Below are 14,880 nucleotides of genomic sequence, written 5' to 3' on the forward strand. Positions count from 1 at the left end.
AACCGGTAGGGCACTCAAGAATAGCCACGTGTAATCTTAAAAGCCTTTATTATACCTACTCACATAATGCCCTAACTGATGCCCTGACTTGTTGGTTCCCTAATGAACACCTGGTCAGAAGACCCACGTGTTCACTACCAAACTCCTTACCTCTTTTGGCTATCCATCTTGGCTTGGCCACCCAGGCTAGGAAGCCAGGGTGAAGAACGCCAGGTTAAAGAGAGTGATTGCTGCCTGCAGTGGGCTTACATAGGGCCTGTGAGGTCACACACACAGCCAATCAGTGAGAGAGTCACCCATTACAAAGCTATCTCAATATGGCCAGGATCCCACCGAAGGGCAGTCCTAATATCCACAGAAATTACTTCCGGACCACTCAATCTCCTGATTTGCTGTGGCACCCATTTAAAGGCCCCTTACAGTTCCAAATCACTATTGATCAGAGAAATGCAAATTAAGACAACTCTGAGATACCACTACATACCTGTCAGATTGGCTAAGATGACAGAAAAAAAATGATGAATGTTGGAGGGGATATGGGAAAATTGGGACACTGACATATTATTGGGTGGAGTTGTGAACGAATCCAACCATTCTGGAGAGCAATCTGGAATTATGGCCAAAAAAATTATCAAACTGTGTATACCCTTTGATCCAACAGTACTACTTCTGGGCTTATATCCCAAAAAAATACTTAAGAAGGGAAAGGGACCTGTATGTGCCAAAATGTTTGTGGCGGCCCTTTTTGTAGTAGCTAGAAACTGGAAAATGAATGGTTGCCCATCAATTGGAGAATGGTTGGGTAAATTATGGTATATGAATGTTATGGAATATTATTGAATACAGAGAGGCTTGGAGAGACTTACATGAACTGATGCTGAGTGAAATGAGCAGAACCAGGAGATCATTATACATTTGAATAACAATACTGTATGAGGATGTATTTTGATGGAAGTGGACAAAGAGAAGATCTAACTGATCCAATTGATCAATGATGGACAGAATCAGCTACACCCAGAAAAGGAACACTGGGAGTGCAAACTGTTTGCATTTTTGTTTTTCTTCCCAGGTTTTTACCTTCTGAATTCAATTCTTCCTGTGCAACAAGAAATTCGGTTCTGCACACATATATTATATCTAGGATATACTATAACTAGGGGTTCTCAAAACTACGGCCTGTGGGCCAGATGGGGCCTGCCGGGCTATGGCAAATGGGCTGAGACAGTGTGAGGTTTTGTTTTTACTATAGTTTGGCCCTCCAACAGTCTGAGGGACAGTGAACTGGCCCCCTATTTAAAAAGTTTGACGACCATTGCTATAACATATCTAACATACATAAGACTGCCTGCCATCTAGGGGAAGGGGTGGAGGGAAGGAAGGGAAAAATCGGAACAGAAGTGAGTACAAAGGATAATGTAAAAAATTACCCATGCATTGTACTGTCAAAAAAAAGTTATGATTATAAAATAAAATAAAAATTAAAAAAAAAATTATTTTCTACCAAATAAATCTAAACTGTACATTGAAAGCCTTCTATGACTCCAGGAATCTGAAAAATCTTTTTAGTAAAAATGCTTTATTTGTCCTAAGGAAAACAAACAAGGCACATATACAGCACTATCAGAGGAATAGTAAAGAAAACCACCTTGTTGGCCACTTCCAACATCAGATGATTTTTTTTTGCTGGCATTTCAAAGGGGAAAGTTCATCTGTAAAATCATAGGAATAATTCCCCACATACAGTGGAAACTTTAGGCAGTTATTACCAAATGTGGTTTCTGGTAAGTCTTTTTTGATCACATGGACAGTAGGAAATAGATGACCCCAATATGGGGAAAGGATGTAGCTACCTATGTCTGCAGGAACTCAGGCTGTACACGTGCTACTTTTCGGAATTCTTTGGTGTGTGTCCGGGGGCACTGCATCTCACACCAGCTGATGGGTACCATCTGGACACCTGCTGGAGAAAAGTTTTTGAGTCAGCTAGGGCATACAACTGCAAAAACATCTCTATACTACTTATTCCAGTGAAAGGCTCTTGTACCTTTGCATTAATAGCAAGATTTACCACAACAGCAAAAACAGCGACCCAGTACTGTATGCTGAATAATTCAAAAGCTAGATGATGAGAGCAAGAGATTCATTTTTGTTCCAAACCTCTGCTCCAAAAAGGATAAGAGGATATAAACTGTTTTTAGTAAAAAGAAGCAGTGCTGATTTACCTGATTCACTGTGGGCCACCACTACGCCCAGCTCATTTTCTGCAGTTGTCAATAGGTAGTTGGACTGTGCATCACCTAGGGAAATCTAGTCATATATATTTGGTTGAGGAAAATGTCAAGCCAAAAAGGCTTTTCCACTCAGTTGGAACAGATGCATCCTTTTCCAGAGACTACAACTCTCTTCTTCCTTTTACAAAACACTTGACATGTGTACAGGGGTAAAGGATACCACTTTAGCCAGCACGATGTCACCTGGGCGGAAACTCTTATATATTTCAACCTGTAAAAAGAGAAATTATCAACAGCTTATCAAGTGCCTATTGTACGTTAGACAAAGTTCTACAAAAATAAAAATGACATGGCTCTTATCCTCAAGAAGCTTAAATTCCAGCAGTGGAGGAAATGACATGTATATTAAAAAAAAAAACAAACAAAAAACAAACAAACAAAAAAAAAAAACAAAAAAAACTACAAGATAATATTTGGTGGAAAAGCACTGGCTTTCCACTGCTTTTAAGAAAAAGTTTCATACAGATGGCATTTTAGCCGAAATTCTGAAGGCAAGGTGACACTGGTCAGTCTGTGCAAAGAGATGGAGAAGAGTGAGAATATTGTAATAACAATAAAGCCAGTTTTCTTGGACTGCAGTGTGTGAGGTAAGGCAAAAAATGTAGAACAATATTGGAAAAAGGGTTTAGAAGCCAAACAGACTTCATCCTAAGGACAATAGGGAGCCAGTGAAGTTGACTATATATAGGGGAGTGACATGATCAGACTAGATCTTTATGGAAACTCATCTGAACAGAGAGTGAGGATGTAGGTATTGAGGCAAGGAGTAAGGATCCTGCAAGTAGAAAACAGGCTATAGTGAGAATTGCTGTAGGGTTATCTGGGAAAGGCAAGTAAGGTTTTCAGGAGCTTTCAAAGGCTGTATAGCTGTCTGACTTAATGGGGTTGTAGCACAGCACAGATCAGTTGTGTTCCTGTTCAATGAAATGAATGAATCTCATCTTTGTACATATTTTCTCAATTCCAAGAGACTGCAAGTAGTATATGGAGCTAGGAAGAAGATTTAATTGCTTTGCTTTGGAATTAACATTTCACTTAAATTCAGCTTATTCCCTTCCCAGAGAGTAGAATCATATTTGCTCATGTTAATAATCTCTTTCACTATTAAAGAAACAAAGTATACATTTAGAAATTTGCAGGTTTAACCTGCTTGCCTAGGATTCTGACTTAGCTAAAGGCTCCCACAACTGGCTTATAAATTGTTGTAAGAAGATGTAGCTAAGCTAGAAGATAGAGAAAATTGTTTCTCTTTGGTCAATAAACAAAAACTTCAGGGAGAAAAGGACTTGAGAGAACAATATGGGAAGAGGAGAAATCATTATATTATAACAGCAGAAAGACTGACTACTTTAGTTTCAGTGTGGGGCTCTTTTATTTGACTCTTCCAATATGGCCTTTGAAATTAATTAGGTACATAGGAACTTTGAGATTTCCCTATCCATAAGTTTCTTAATTGTTACCTTGTCTTTTTCAGTAGCTCGAACATCTTCTTTCCTACAAGGAAATGAGAGTAATAATAATAACAAAAAGTTAATTCTTCCAGAGAAAACAACTGTTGCTTGCTGGAGCCCTCCCTGTCTAGGGAAGAGCAGGAGTTGGGACAAGTCACAGTTATTATTCAGCTTCCCCCAGAGACACAAGATAGAAACACATTCCAATTACAGCTTGGGATAAGACCTCTACCCTGTCTCCAAAGGCCCACATAGAACAGCCAGTGATTGTTTCCAGGTGTGGGTCTAGGGAGAAGGAAGTTTCAGGTCAGCTAAGGCACGGGAAGGTATAAGCAAACATCGTCTCCTTCAGGAAAGAGCTGGCAGAAAATGACTGCCAAGCTATACGGAATCCTAGGATGGAAAAGACTTCCAGAAATCAAGGAACAAATTACCTTGCCTCCTGAAAAACGATTCCCTTTCTCTTTTCAATGAAAAATTCAGGAAAACCCCCACCCAATAACTTGTTCCATTTCTAATAATCATCAGGGTTGACCTATACAGCTGTAGTGCATGTAATCTTTTTTTAAAATTAACTTTATAATTATAATTTCTTTTTGACAGTACATATGCATGGGTAATTTATTTTTACAACATTATTCTTTGTATTCACATTTCCAAATTTTCCCCTGCCCTGGATAACAGGCAATCCCATACATTTTACATGTGGTACAATATAACCTAGATACAATATATGTGTGTAAATCCCATTTTCTTGTAGTGAATGTAATCTTTAAGGGAAAAGTATCCACTGACACTCAGTCACCTCGGATTGGGCACATCTCCTGATGCTTGCCAAACACATACTTCAGTCAAATTTACTATCCTGATTCAAACTTTCTCTGTGAAACAAAAGAGAGTTCACAGAGACAGGAAGGCAGAAATGGGGAACATGGGAGATGGGGATCTGTAACATTTTTTTAAAAATTCCAGACCATTTTAAAGCAAAATAAAGGATAATGAAAAGCTTCCTACCTGATGGTTCCTCTAAAGGAGTTCTTGAGCGGTGTGGATCCCACATATAAGATATGGACTTTGGCAAATCTAGAATTGATGCTGGAGACCTGGGCGGGGGAGAATTGAAAAAGGACGCATTCAAAATATCAGTAGCTGTCAGACAGACATCCCGGTAACAGGATAGTCCTAACTAAATTGGGGCTGAAGAGAAGTAGGTTCTACCCGCAGCTGTCTCCTGCCTAACTAGAAGGGCTACTTGGGCAAGTCCCCTAATCTGTTTCAGTTTTCTCATTAATAACTTGGGAAAGCGTTATCTGCCAATTTCAAAACACCAATCGTTTGTACAATTAAAGTCTCAGGGAAGCTCTGAGGTTAGAGACGGGCCTCTCAGGGCCGGAGGGGCTGCCGGCCTTTGGGACCCGCCAGGCGCCTCCGCAGAGTGGGGGTTTCATAGTTTTGCCCCTCAGAACAGAGACGCGGGAACGAACACACTGGGGAATTTTCGGGGTTCGGTTCCGGAAGACAAAGGTCGGCGGCGGGGGAGGGGAGGGCCTCACCTTGCAGGTGACGATGGTCCCCACATCTGGCAGCATCTGGGATTCGGTCTCTCGCGTCACGGACACCACGGGCAGCTGCGGAGGGGACCAAGAAGAGGTTCGCGAACCGCGCACAACTCCCGCCCGGGGGTCCCGCGGGCCACGTGGAGGCCTGGGGGGGGCTCCGGGCCACGGTTCCACCTGGGAGACCCCGGGCGGGCTTTGGAAGGCGAAGGCCCCCCCGCAGCCGCGGCCTCACCTCGCCGTTGTCGCTCGTCTTCACCACGCAGCCCGAGAGCGAGGAGAAGATGTAGCCGTGCCGGGTGTAGGTGCCGCTGCCGGGGCTGGCCTCGTCCAGGTGACACAGTCGCTCGCCTGCGGCGGACAAACGCGCGGTCCTCCTCCCGAACGGCCTCTCCCCCCGGCCCGGCCGCCCGCCGCCCGCGGCCTCCCCGCCCCGGAGCCTCACTCACCCGGGATGCAGTACCGCGACGGCGGCGCCGCATCCACCGCTTCCCAACAGCCGTTCTGGGAGGCCGGGCGCCGATCCATTAGCACAGCGAGGGCTGAAGGCCTCACGGACAGAATGGCCCACAGGCTGGCGCACCACGCGGCTCGTGTGGGTTGCCCCGGGCCTTCCCTCTCCTGCTGGAACTCCAGCTCCCAGGGTGCTCCGGGAGAAGGAAAGGAGGGGGCGGGGCCGGGCCTTCCGCGCTTGCGCCGTGGGGAACGCCGGGGCGGTAGCGGTCCTGGCGCCGCCGCCGGTTGGGGCTGGGGATGATTGGTCTGACTGAGTGGGGCCGGGGTCGGCTTCGGCGGAGGCTGCTGTGAGCCGTGGAGGGTTCGGGGCTCGACTGGGTCGTTGCCCGGCGGACAGGAGGTAAGGGGCCCTCCGGGGTCGCACTCTCCTTCCCCACCTCCTTCCTTCCTCTCGGGATTTCGGGCCCCCAGCCGTGGGGGGCGTGGAAATACGGGGCGCGAAAGGGGTCAAGGCGCGTCTCCATCCCCGCGGAACGTCGGGGGCTTCGCCCTTCCGGGGATCTCCCCGTATCCGGGGGCAGGGGCACTGTGAGGTGGAGGGGCTTCTTTTCGCTCCCCTCCTCCTCCTTCCTAGCTCTGCTCGGACCGGCTTCGTTGCACCTGCTTCCCCCCACCTGGCGGACGGGCTCGGCTACTGCCGAGCTGGGGCAAGGAACCCCCTGCGACCGAGCTCGCCTAAACGGTCACACTGGCGCGGCGCGGCATCCGGCAAAGTTCGGCCCCGCTCCCGGGGGCGGGGGGGGGCCCGCAGCCGCGGTGTCCGGCGGAGCATCTGCGGACCTGCGTCCGGGTCACCCAGTCAAGTCCCGTGGCGGCCTCTCGGGGCGGGGGCTCCTCCCTCCCCCCTGCCCGTTAAGCGGAGGACGGCGAGCTTAGGTCTGAGACTCGATTGTTGGGCGAGCGAGGTCCGAGAATGATCCAAGGGATGACTTCTTGAGTTTACATCTGGGAGCAGACCCTGGTGTCGTGGAGAGCCTTAGAGAGATACTTTTTAATTATAAATGTATTCTCGAAGGTCCCCGGTGCTTTAGAAAAGTTATTTTAAACAATATCAATGAAATATATGTAATGTGGGTTTTAAAATTTTGACTCAGTTTCAACATTCAGGAGTTTGTTTTTGCATTTGGATACGCCTGCATGTTCTGGACATTCATACTTTAAACCAAATGACAATAGCGGCAATTAGTCCATAAGTATCTATTAAACGTTGTATTTTAGGCGCTGTGCTCTGATGGGGATACGGGACAAAACCCCCTAAATATCAGGGCACTTTTGAGATTTAACCGGAGTAGATAGAAGGAAGCAGAGAATAGCAATTGTAATAATTCTCTAGAATATTAATGCGGGGCCCGGGAGGATGGGATTTAACCGTCTTGAAGGAGCTTCACAATTCCAACATGTTTCATACTCCCATATTTGATTTCTGATTGTCCTGGTGTCAGGAAGCTTCTGATCATTCTCTTTCTCCTCTGCCCCCCCCCCCCCCCCCCCCCCCCGCTCCCCCTCCCCCGCTATTCCTCCTTCATTGTCTTAAACTTTTCTTTGGGCAGGTACAGGAAGAGAAGATGGAACATTTGAAAGGCTTTTCTTGGGTAGAAGTAAGGGATGCTGATCCAGTTACTGAATTGAAACTGTGCCTAGATGTGCACTGACCTCCTCCAGTTTCTTATGGGTTTCAGACTTCATACTAAATAAATAAATCAACAGGAGTTGGGAACTAAACAGTAACATCCTACCTCCCATGTGACAAATCAGATAATCTTCTCTTTGATAATAGACAAACTTGTTTACAAAGTTGATCTAGATATTCACAGCGGTCTCCAGTTTAAAATATTGGTTTGGCATCCTTCTCCCTTCCATTGCTGCTTACTGTGTGTGCCACAGCTAGAGAGAAGGAAGACATTTAAAGAATTTGGAGTGCTGGGGAGATAAACTAAACAGCAGCCTCTGAGGGACAATTACAGTAGAGAAAACATATTCTACAAAGAAACACAGAATAAGATTTTGCTTGGGACTGGTCAATTCTTTTCTGTTCCTCTTAATGCAAGAGATATTTAACAACTAGACTTAACATTATTCTTGTATTAAGAGTAAGTATTGTGTAATGGAAAAAATGCTGGACTTAGGTCTGGATTCAAATCCTAACTTAGACTTGATTTTTGCTTGGGAATAAGAGGATTCTTGGGTTAATTTCCAACTGGAAAGGACTAGACTTCACAACCAGATATGTTCTCAAGAAGGATCTGTAGCTCAGTAATGGGACCTAGATCACCTTTAATTAGATGATATCCTCATCTGTAAAATGGGGACAATTATTTAATGTCTACCTCATAGGGATGTTTTGTGGATCAAAGGAGATGTATTATTACAATCACAAAGCCCTATGTGAGTTGTTACATTACATGATAACTGGGACTGAGGACATTGGAAGGTGCAAAGCTTGGGAATTCATTGCTGCCAGCCTGAGCTCTCTGAGCCTGTAATAGCAGTCCTGAAGATGAGAACTAATAGCTCTCTCCAGGGATATAGATGGCATCAAAGATCTAGGAACAGGATCCACTCCAGAAAGGTTTCCCATGCTGATGTGGCTAGTTTTAGCCAAAAAGAGTCAGTGGTCCAGGAGGGAGAAGCATTAGAAGCAGGAGGTGAGCAGGAAGGGGAGAGGAGATCATAGGCAGCTTTCTCAGCAACTCTGCCATTGCTGAAGCCAACAGGTTTTGTCATACTCTCTCCTTGCAGTGGTCGTGTGCCCGAGTAGGTTTGTTGGTGTGGGCATTGCTGTTCCTATTTGTTTAAGGCTTCTTTTAACGTCTTGGTTCCTATTCTACAGAGAAACACAGAGTAAGATTTTGTTTGGGGCTGGGCAGTTCTTTTCTGTTCCTCTTTTTGCAAGAGATTTCATTTAATAGCCAGACTTGCTTATCCTTATTGTGTAATGAAAAAAAAGCTGGACTTAGGTCTGAATTAAAATCCTAATTTAGATGTGATTCTAATCAAACTACTTCCTTTAAGCCTGTTTCTTTCATTGCAAAGAAGGCATGATAATACTTATTACAGAAATTCACATTTGTGAAGTTTCCAATTTTAGTACTATGTGTTAAAAAACAGGTTAAGTTTAATTCTTCAAACTTTCACCTAGGATTTCTAGCCTGTGGTAATTGGAATAGGTAAATCATTAGGGGTAGGCTGAGTGTGAAAAGGTCCTTATTTTCACGGAGTAAGTTTGGATGTTCACCAGGTATTTATTTTGCTGTAGGAGGCCATGCGAAGCCGCCGGTCCTTATTGCTGGGGCCAGCACGTCTATGCTTTCGTTTGCTTCTCCTCCTGGGCTACAGACGCCGATGCCCACCAATACTAAGGAACCTTGTGCTTCGTTGGCGCTATGGAAAAGTCTGTCTGCGTTCTCTACTCTACAACTCCTTTGGGGGCAGTGACACTGCCATTGACTCTGCTTTTGAGCCTGTGTACTGGCTTGTGGACAATGTGATCCGCTGGTTCGGGGTGGTGAGTGTTGCCTGGTCTCATGGCTTAGGTTAGCATGGCAGATTGTGGGAGCTCTTGGGTGGAAGGATGGAGAAAGGTGCTTTCTTGGAAAATTTCCCAACAAGCTTTACCAGTCTAGCCTCTCCTTTTCTTCCTCTTGTGCCTGTATTCCATCTATAGCTGAGTGTTGACCTCCTGTCATTGGCAGGTCTTTGTGGCCCTGGTGATTGTGCTGACGAGCTCAATTGTGGCCATTGCCTACCTGTGTGTCTTGCCTCTGATCCTCCATACTTATTCAGTGCCCCGAATCTGCTGGCATTTCGTCTACAGCCACTGGAACCTCATCCTCATTGTCTTCCACTACTATCAGGCCATCACCACACCTCCTGGATACCCTCCCCAGGTAGGGTGCAACCAGACACCCAGGGGAAATGGTGGGACAAAGAAGCTGGAGTCCTAACAAAGGAGCAGCAGAACTCTTTAAGAATTCTCTGGTTTCCAAAAGGTCCCCATCAGAAACTAAAATGTTCTGAGGCCTTGCCTGATTCTCTTCCAATATAGGCCAAGACTGACCTTGCTACTGTATCCATCTGCAAGAAGTGCATTTACCCTAAACCGGCGCGAACGCACCACTGCAGCATCTGCAACAGGTCGGCTTTGGTCATCTTCCCTATTTCCTTGGCATTGTTTTTGATCTTGTTCACTTGCCCTTTTCTTAGGGTCAGGCAAGTCAGGAACAAGCTCACCTAATCACCCAAAATGTCCACCCTTGTTGAGCACAAGTAACGTCTCCATGCCCCATTCCTCCTTCTAGGTGTGTGCTGAAAATGGATCACCACTGCCGTATCCTTTTACCGAGACTCCCTGAATCTGTCAATGCTTACCAGCGTGTCCCCTCCTGTATCTTCTTTCCCAACTCCCTCCCCAACCACTACCAAAGTATTTTAAAACACTTAGGAAGATGAAAGGATACTTTTTGGAGAACATGGCCTTTTACTAGGAAAAAACTGGGCCTGGAGATTTTGGAGAAATGTAGCCTCAACTGTTATTTCTGCAAAACTTGATCTTACAGGAGGAAAAAAGTCTTGGAAGCCAATTATTTCTTTGAGAACAGACATGAACATGGGATTGGCCAGGCCTTGTAGGCAGTTCAGCTGTAGAAATAGGGATGTAGCTAGAGAAGGGATTAAGGATGCTGTTGTCCTCCTGTGGCGAGCTACAACTGCAGCTCCCTTCCCTTCTTAGCACAGGTACTCGGTAATACTTCCCATCATTGGTGTTTTGGTGCCAGTTGAATGGCAGCACAGTTGACCCTGCCATCCCCAGCATGGCATAAATGGGCTTATGTGAGTTCTGGGAGACTCAGAAGCCCATCTCAGCAGGTAGCAAGCGGCTTCAGCAAGTGTTGGCCCCCAGAATTCAGCTGCTACTTGTGCAAGTGTGGCACACACAGGGGTAGCACCCTCAGCTATGCCCAGCCTGCTCCCTGTATTTATTCCGGGACCCTCTGGAGGTTTCTGGCCAGGCTGATCCTTAAGTCCTAACTCCCAGCTTGGTTGAACAACTGTGTGGGCCACTACAACCACCGGTATTTCTTCTCCTTCTGCTTCTTCATGACCCTGGGCTGTGTCTACTGCAGCTTTGGCAGCTGGGATATGTTCCGGGAAGCTTATGCTGCCCTTGAGGTGAGCAGTGGAGTCTGAGGGGATGGAGGAACCTTAGGGTAAAGGTGACAGTAGTAAAGGAGAAGTCTCTCCCTCTGGAGTGGGGTTGGCAAAGCTCTCCTGCCAAGGCCAGAAAATATAACTGGTACTATTTTCCATCCCCATAGAAAATGAAACAGCTCGACAGGAACAAACTACAGGTGGCTGCCAATCAGGTGGGCCGTCCCACTCACTGCCTCGTGCTGCTCAGGCCTGGGGTTATAGGTCTAGAGAAGTGGCCTTGGCCTGGCTAGCTATAGGGCCTCTGGAGGCCCCTGCACTGGCCATGGGACAGGGGGGCTTTAGCCCCTGGAAGCAGTGCCATTCCTAGAAAAATGATATTGGTCTAACACTTGACTGTTTTCCATTCACTTTCCTAACTATTTGGTCTTCATACTAAAAAAGGCTCTGCTTTGACACTGGCCTGAGCAGCATGGAGTCTTTGTTGGTCTGTGTAATGGGGTTCCAGGGTCCAGAACAGACTAGGTAATCTGGTCTTTAGCTCGGGTAGTCTCTGACCCATAGGGAAACCTCCCCTTCTTCTGCTCCCCTGAACCAATTCCTTGGTCTTTGTCCTGAGCAGAGCTCACACCTCGCTCAAGCTCAGACCTAAGAACAGCAAGAATCCTTTCCACTGGGTTTCACACCTTAGCAGCCCTGGTCATCCCTTCCCCCATCCTAGCCAGCTCGGTGGGTGTGGGTCCTGATCAGCAGTGGAGGAGGCAGAAAGGGGGAAGGGGTGGCAAGACAGCCCCTGGAGCCCCATCCCTGTCGTCTGAAGCTCCCCGGCTAAGCCCGGCTCTTCCCTGCGCTTCGCCCTCGCTCAGCCCTGCTCTGGCCAGTGTGTTGTCCCTGTGGTGATGTTGCCGGGCTCCATCCATCCCTCTGGCTGCTTTTTCCACTCATCTGTAGCTTGACCTTTGTCTCTTCCTGGCCCAGGGCCGGGTCTGTGGGAATCAGGGCCTCTGCTGGCAGCAGCGACGGGCAAAGGGACAAACACTCAGGGTCTGTTGCCCTTTATTTCAGACGTATCACCAGACCCCACCACCTACTTTCTCCTTCCGGGAAAGGATGACTCACAAAAGCCTGGTTTACCTATGGTTCCTATGCAGGTAACTCACGCCACTGTTCCCTGATAGGGGCCCATAAACAGGAATAAACTCAGCCCTGCTTCTCCTAGAGACCCAGGAGAATCTGGCTCTTCTCTGGCCCCTGAACTCAGTTCTGTAAAGAGAAAAAAGCTGGCTGATACCCACCCCCAGCCTTTCCAGGGCTCAGAGCAGTGTATCCTCCTGTCCCACTCATTGCAGTCAAATCATAGCCAGCACACTCCTTAGAACCAGAGATGCATCATTGACCTGCGCCATCCTTGGGAACAGGCTGGCATTGGTTGCATTAGAAGCAGTTTTATGAGCCAGATAAAAACTAGAAGCAAGTCAAGTTCCACCTCCCAGCCAGTACAGGTGCATTCTGAGGTCTGGGACAAACAGGTCTAGGGGCCTACTTCACACCCTACGTCTAAGAAACCATACTGAGTAAACCATCCTTGTTCCTGAAGCAGTTAGATATGGTGTAGGCAGTTCTGGCTGTCCAGAATTCCCATATGAAAGCAGACATAGTGAGAACCCATTGAACATCTCTAAAGTCTGCCCATGTTTGAAGATTTCTGGCTGTAGAGAGCTTGGTATTTTCAGAGCCCAGCTCACTTCACTTTATATACAGCTGCTCATACTTTTAGGGAGTTTCTCCTTATTTCTATCAAGCCGAAACCTCCAGCTTTCCTTCAGCTTCTTTCCATTGCTGCTAGTTGTGCACCTGAAGCCAAGAAGACCAAGTCTCCTACCTCTTCTACTGGTAACCTTTTACTTGGGCAGATGCATATCCAAGACCTCTCTTGTTCAGAAGCAGAAATAATGGCCTAAAACACTAAGATTTCATTTTAAATTCTCAAGAATTTGAGCTGGATATGGTAGGAAAAAAACCCCCTAGGATAGAAAGCTCTTGTTGGTACTTTGTAAATTCCTTGGGTCTGGGTCTGAGATGGAGTTCAAATCCAGCTGCCCACTAATTAGCACTAACCGTCCAGTCAGACCTGAGGCTGTTCTCACAAGAGAATTTGGCGCACACATTGGAATTCAAGATCTCTCCCCATCTGCTTCCTGGATAAAGGGATGAACGTTACCTTTTCCTCCTGCAGTAGGAGGCAGTTCATTGATCGGTCTTTTGAGATCTTTTTAAGTTCATTAAAGACTTGAGGGTACTGGGTATGGGCTGAATTTTATAGGGGTAGATCCCTGTCCTACAGTGGGTCTAGGTTTTACTGTTGAGTGTTCTTTGTGAAACATTACAAGGAACGGACACCAGGACCTTCTCCATCTCCTCTTAGTTCTGTGGCACTGGCCTTGGGGGCTCTGACAGTATGGCATGCTGTCCTCATCAGCCGTGGGGAGACCAGTATCGAGCGGCACATCAACAAGAAGGAGAGGCATCGGCTCTCCCTGAAGGGCAAAGTGAGTACGGGGGCAGAGGGTTCTCCAGCAGGAGACACCATCTTCCTAAGGTTACCAAGTCTTGGCTGAGACTATGAGTCTAAAAGAGATTGGGGTGGGGTGGGATGGGGGGAGTTTGGGGAAAAGGAGTTTCTGAGCATACCTGTCCTTCCTTGGCTACAGGTATTTAGGAATCCCTATAATTATGGCTGCTTAGACAACTGGAAGGTATTCCTGGGTGTGAACACAAGAAGGTAAAAGAGGGAAACATTGCAAATCTCCATCTGGGGGAGGGTGTTTCCATTTATTGAGGTATTGCCTATTAGGTAAGGGCTGGTACCCTCATGGTTAATCACTATAGTGATAAAAAGAATATGCTGAGCCCTACTTTAGCCCCAGAATCTAAGCAGCACCCCCACTGGAGACAGATTTAAAAAAAAAAAAAAAGTCACCATTTCCTGACAAAAGCATCTCTTATGTCTAATTGCCCCATACACCAAGGATAACTAATATGATCACAGAGACCAGTTCTCTATCTTCCCCACTCCTTCCCTCTTTAGGAATCCTTTTACTTTTATTCTTGCCTTTGACTTATGGTTGGCTCCTCCCATAGCCTTTGAGGTTATTAATCCATGTTGTTTTGGGATTGGGGAAGTACAGAAGTTCATCCCCAAGACTTGAAGGCAGCAGCATTGCCAGCAGCCCTTCCCAGGAACTGTTTTTTGTCTTCTCTTTCAGGCACTGGCTCACGCGTGTCCTGCTGCCTTCCAGTCATCTGCCTTATGGAAATGGGATGACCTGGGGCCCTCCTCCCTATGTGACAGCAGCCCCAGACTCTGTGCTGGCTGTGTGAGCCTCCAAGGCTGGTCCTACCTATGTGGTCTCAAGGAGTCAGAGATCTCTTTCAATCTAGAACAAGGTCTGGAACCATGAAGCAAAAGAAGTCATTTGGACTGGCTTCCTGCACCTGTACCACACAGAATGCTGTACGATCACCCTTGGGCACTGGGAGCAGTGTGACATGGAGAACTCCAAGGCTAATGTTCCTTTCACTCAGGCTAACAAGTTCAGTATCCGTGTTGCCAGAATTCTAGATGGGGCCTTTGCCCTAAGGTACAATTGTTAGAGACCCAGTCTGGGTTCCAGCATGGGTATTGTGTACCATCTCTCCTCTGATGGATGGGAAAAGAGCTGACAGGGTAGAGCCCTGGGCTCTTACTAAGGTCACTGCCACTTTTCACACTCTGCTTACTGCAGAAATAAAGGTATTTCATTTTGTAAAGACTGAACTCAATCCAGTTCTCCTTTCCCACACTAGCTCCAGTGTTCCTTGTGTGTGCCTGGGAAGAGGGGAAGTATGGAGGCCCAGAAAGGGGTGATACTTCCTGCC

General features: G+C 46.8%; 2 protein-coding genes across 7 annotated transcripts; one reads left to right on the plus strand and one right to left on the minus strand.

The window, feature by feature from the left end:
* Positions 1–1,559: 1,559 nt before the first annotated feature.
* EXOSC1 (exosome component 1) lies at positions 1,560–5,882 on the minus strand. Of its 2 annotated transcripts, none has more exons than XM_074295990.1 (8): positions 5,748–5,882; positions 5,534–5,649; positions 5,296–5,370; positions 4,757–4,845; positions 3,752–3,785; positions 2,452–2,502; positions 2,223–2,307; positions 1,560–1,957 (listed from the first exon to the last, which is right to left on the minus strand). In XM_074295990.1, exons 1-8 carry the CDS (start codon positions 5,824–5,826, stop codon positions 1,851–1,853), a joined length of 636 nt encoding a protein of 211 aa, XP_074152091.1. In that variant the 5' UTR covers positions 5,827–5,882; the 3' UTR covers positions 1,560–1,850. The 2 variants fall into 2 exon arrangements, with proteins under 2 accessions (XP_074152091.1, XP_074152092.1); XM_074295991.1 differs by having other exon boundaries at positions 1,560–1,960.
* Positions 5,883–5,976: 94 nt separating this feature from the next.
* On the plus strand, positions 5,977–14,772 carry ZDHHC16 (zDHHC palmitoyltransferase 16). 5 transcript variants are annotated; one of them, XM_074295981.1, is made up of 11 exons: positions 5,977–6,154; positions 9,071–9,319; positions 9,507–9,701; positions 9,860–9,948; positions 10,113–10,141; positions 10,850–10,983; positions 11,130–11,177; positions 12,028–12,113; positions 13,388–13,511; positions 13,674–13,744; positions 14,229–14,772. In XM_074295981.1, exons 2-11 carry the CDS (start codon positions 9,077–9,079, stop codon positions 14,341–14,343), a joined length of 1,134 nt encoding a protein of 377 aa, XP_074152082.1. In that variant the 5' UTR covers positions 5,977–6,154; positions 9,071–9,076; the 3' UTR covers positions 14,344–14,772. The 5 variants fall into 5 exon arrangements, with proteins under 5 accessions (XP_074152082.1, XP_074152080.1, XP_074152084.1 ...); XM_074295979.1 differs by lacking the exon at positions 13,674–13,744; XM_074295983.1 differs by lacking the exon at positions 11,130–11,177.
* The last annotated feature ends 108 nt before the right edge of the window (positions 14,773–14,880 follow it).

This window comes from Sminthopsis crassicaudata, chromosome 2 (assembly GCF_048593235.1).
Source record: "Sminthopsis crassicaudata isolate SCR6 chromosome 2, ASM4859323v1, whole genome shotgun sequence".
NCBI classification, from domain to species: domain Eukaryota; kingdom Metazoa; phylum Chordata; class Mammalia; order Dasyuromorphia; family Dasyuridae; genus Sminthopsis; species Sminthopsis crassicaudata.

Coding starts and splice junctions, on each gene's coding strand:
- EXOSC1 (XM_074295991.1), bottom strand. CDS start 5,826: ATGGATCGGCGCCCGGCCTCCCAGAACGGCTGTTGGGAAGCGGTGGAT. Junction 5,371..5,533: donor AGACGAGCGACAACGGCGAG/GTGAGGCCGCGG, acceptor TCCCCTCCGCAG/CTGCCCGTGGTGTCCGTGAC. Junction 2,503..3,751: donor GAGCTACTGAAAAAGACAAG/GTAACAATTAAG, acceptor CTCTTTTTACAG/GTTGAAATATATAAGAGTTT.
- ZDHHC16 (XM_074295979.1), top strand. CDS start 9,077: ATGCGAAGCCGCCGGTCCTTATTGCTGGGGCCAGCACGTCTATGCTTT. Junction 10,984..11,129: donor AAGCTTATGCTGCCCTTGAG/GTGAGCAGTGGA, acceptor CCATCCCCATAG/AAAATGAAACAGCTCGACAG. Junction 12,114..13,387: donor TACCTATGGTTCCTATGCAG/GTAACTCACGCC, acceptor ATCTCCTCTTAG/TTCTGTGGCACTGGCCTTGG.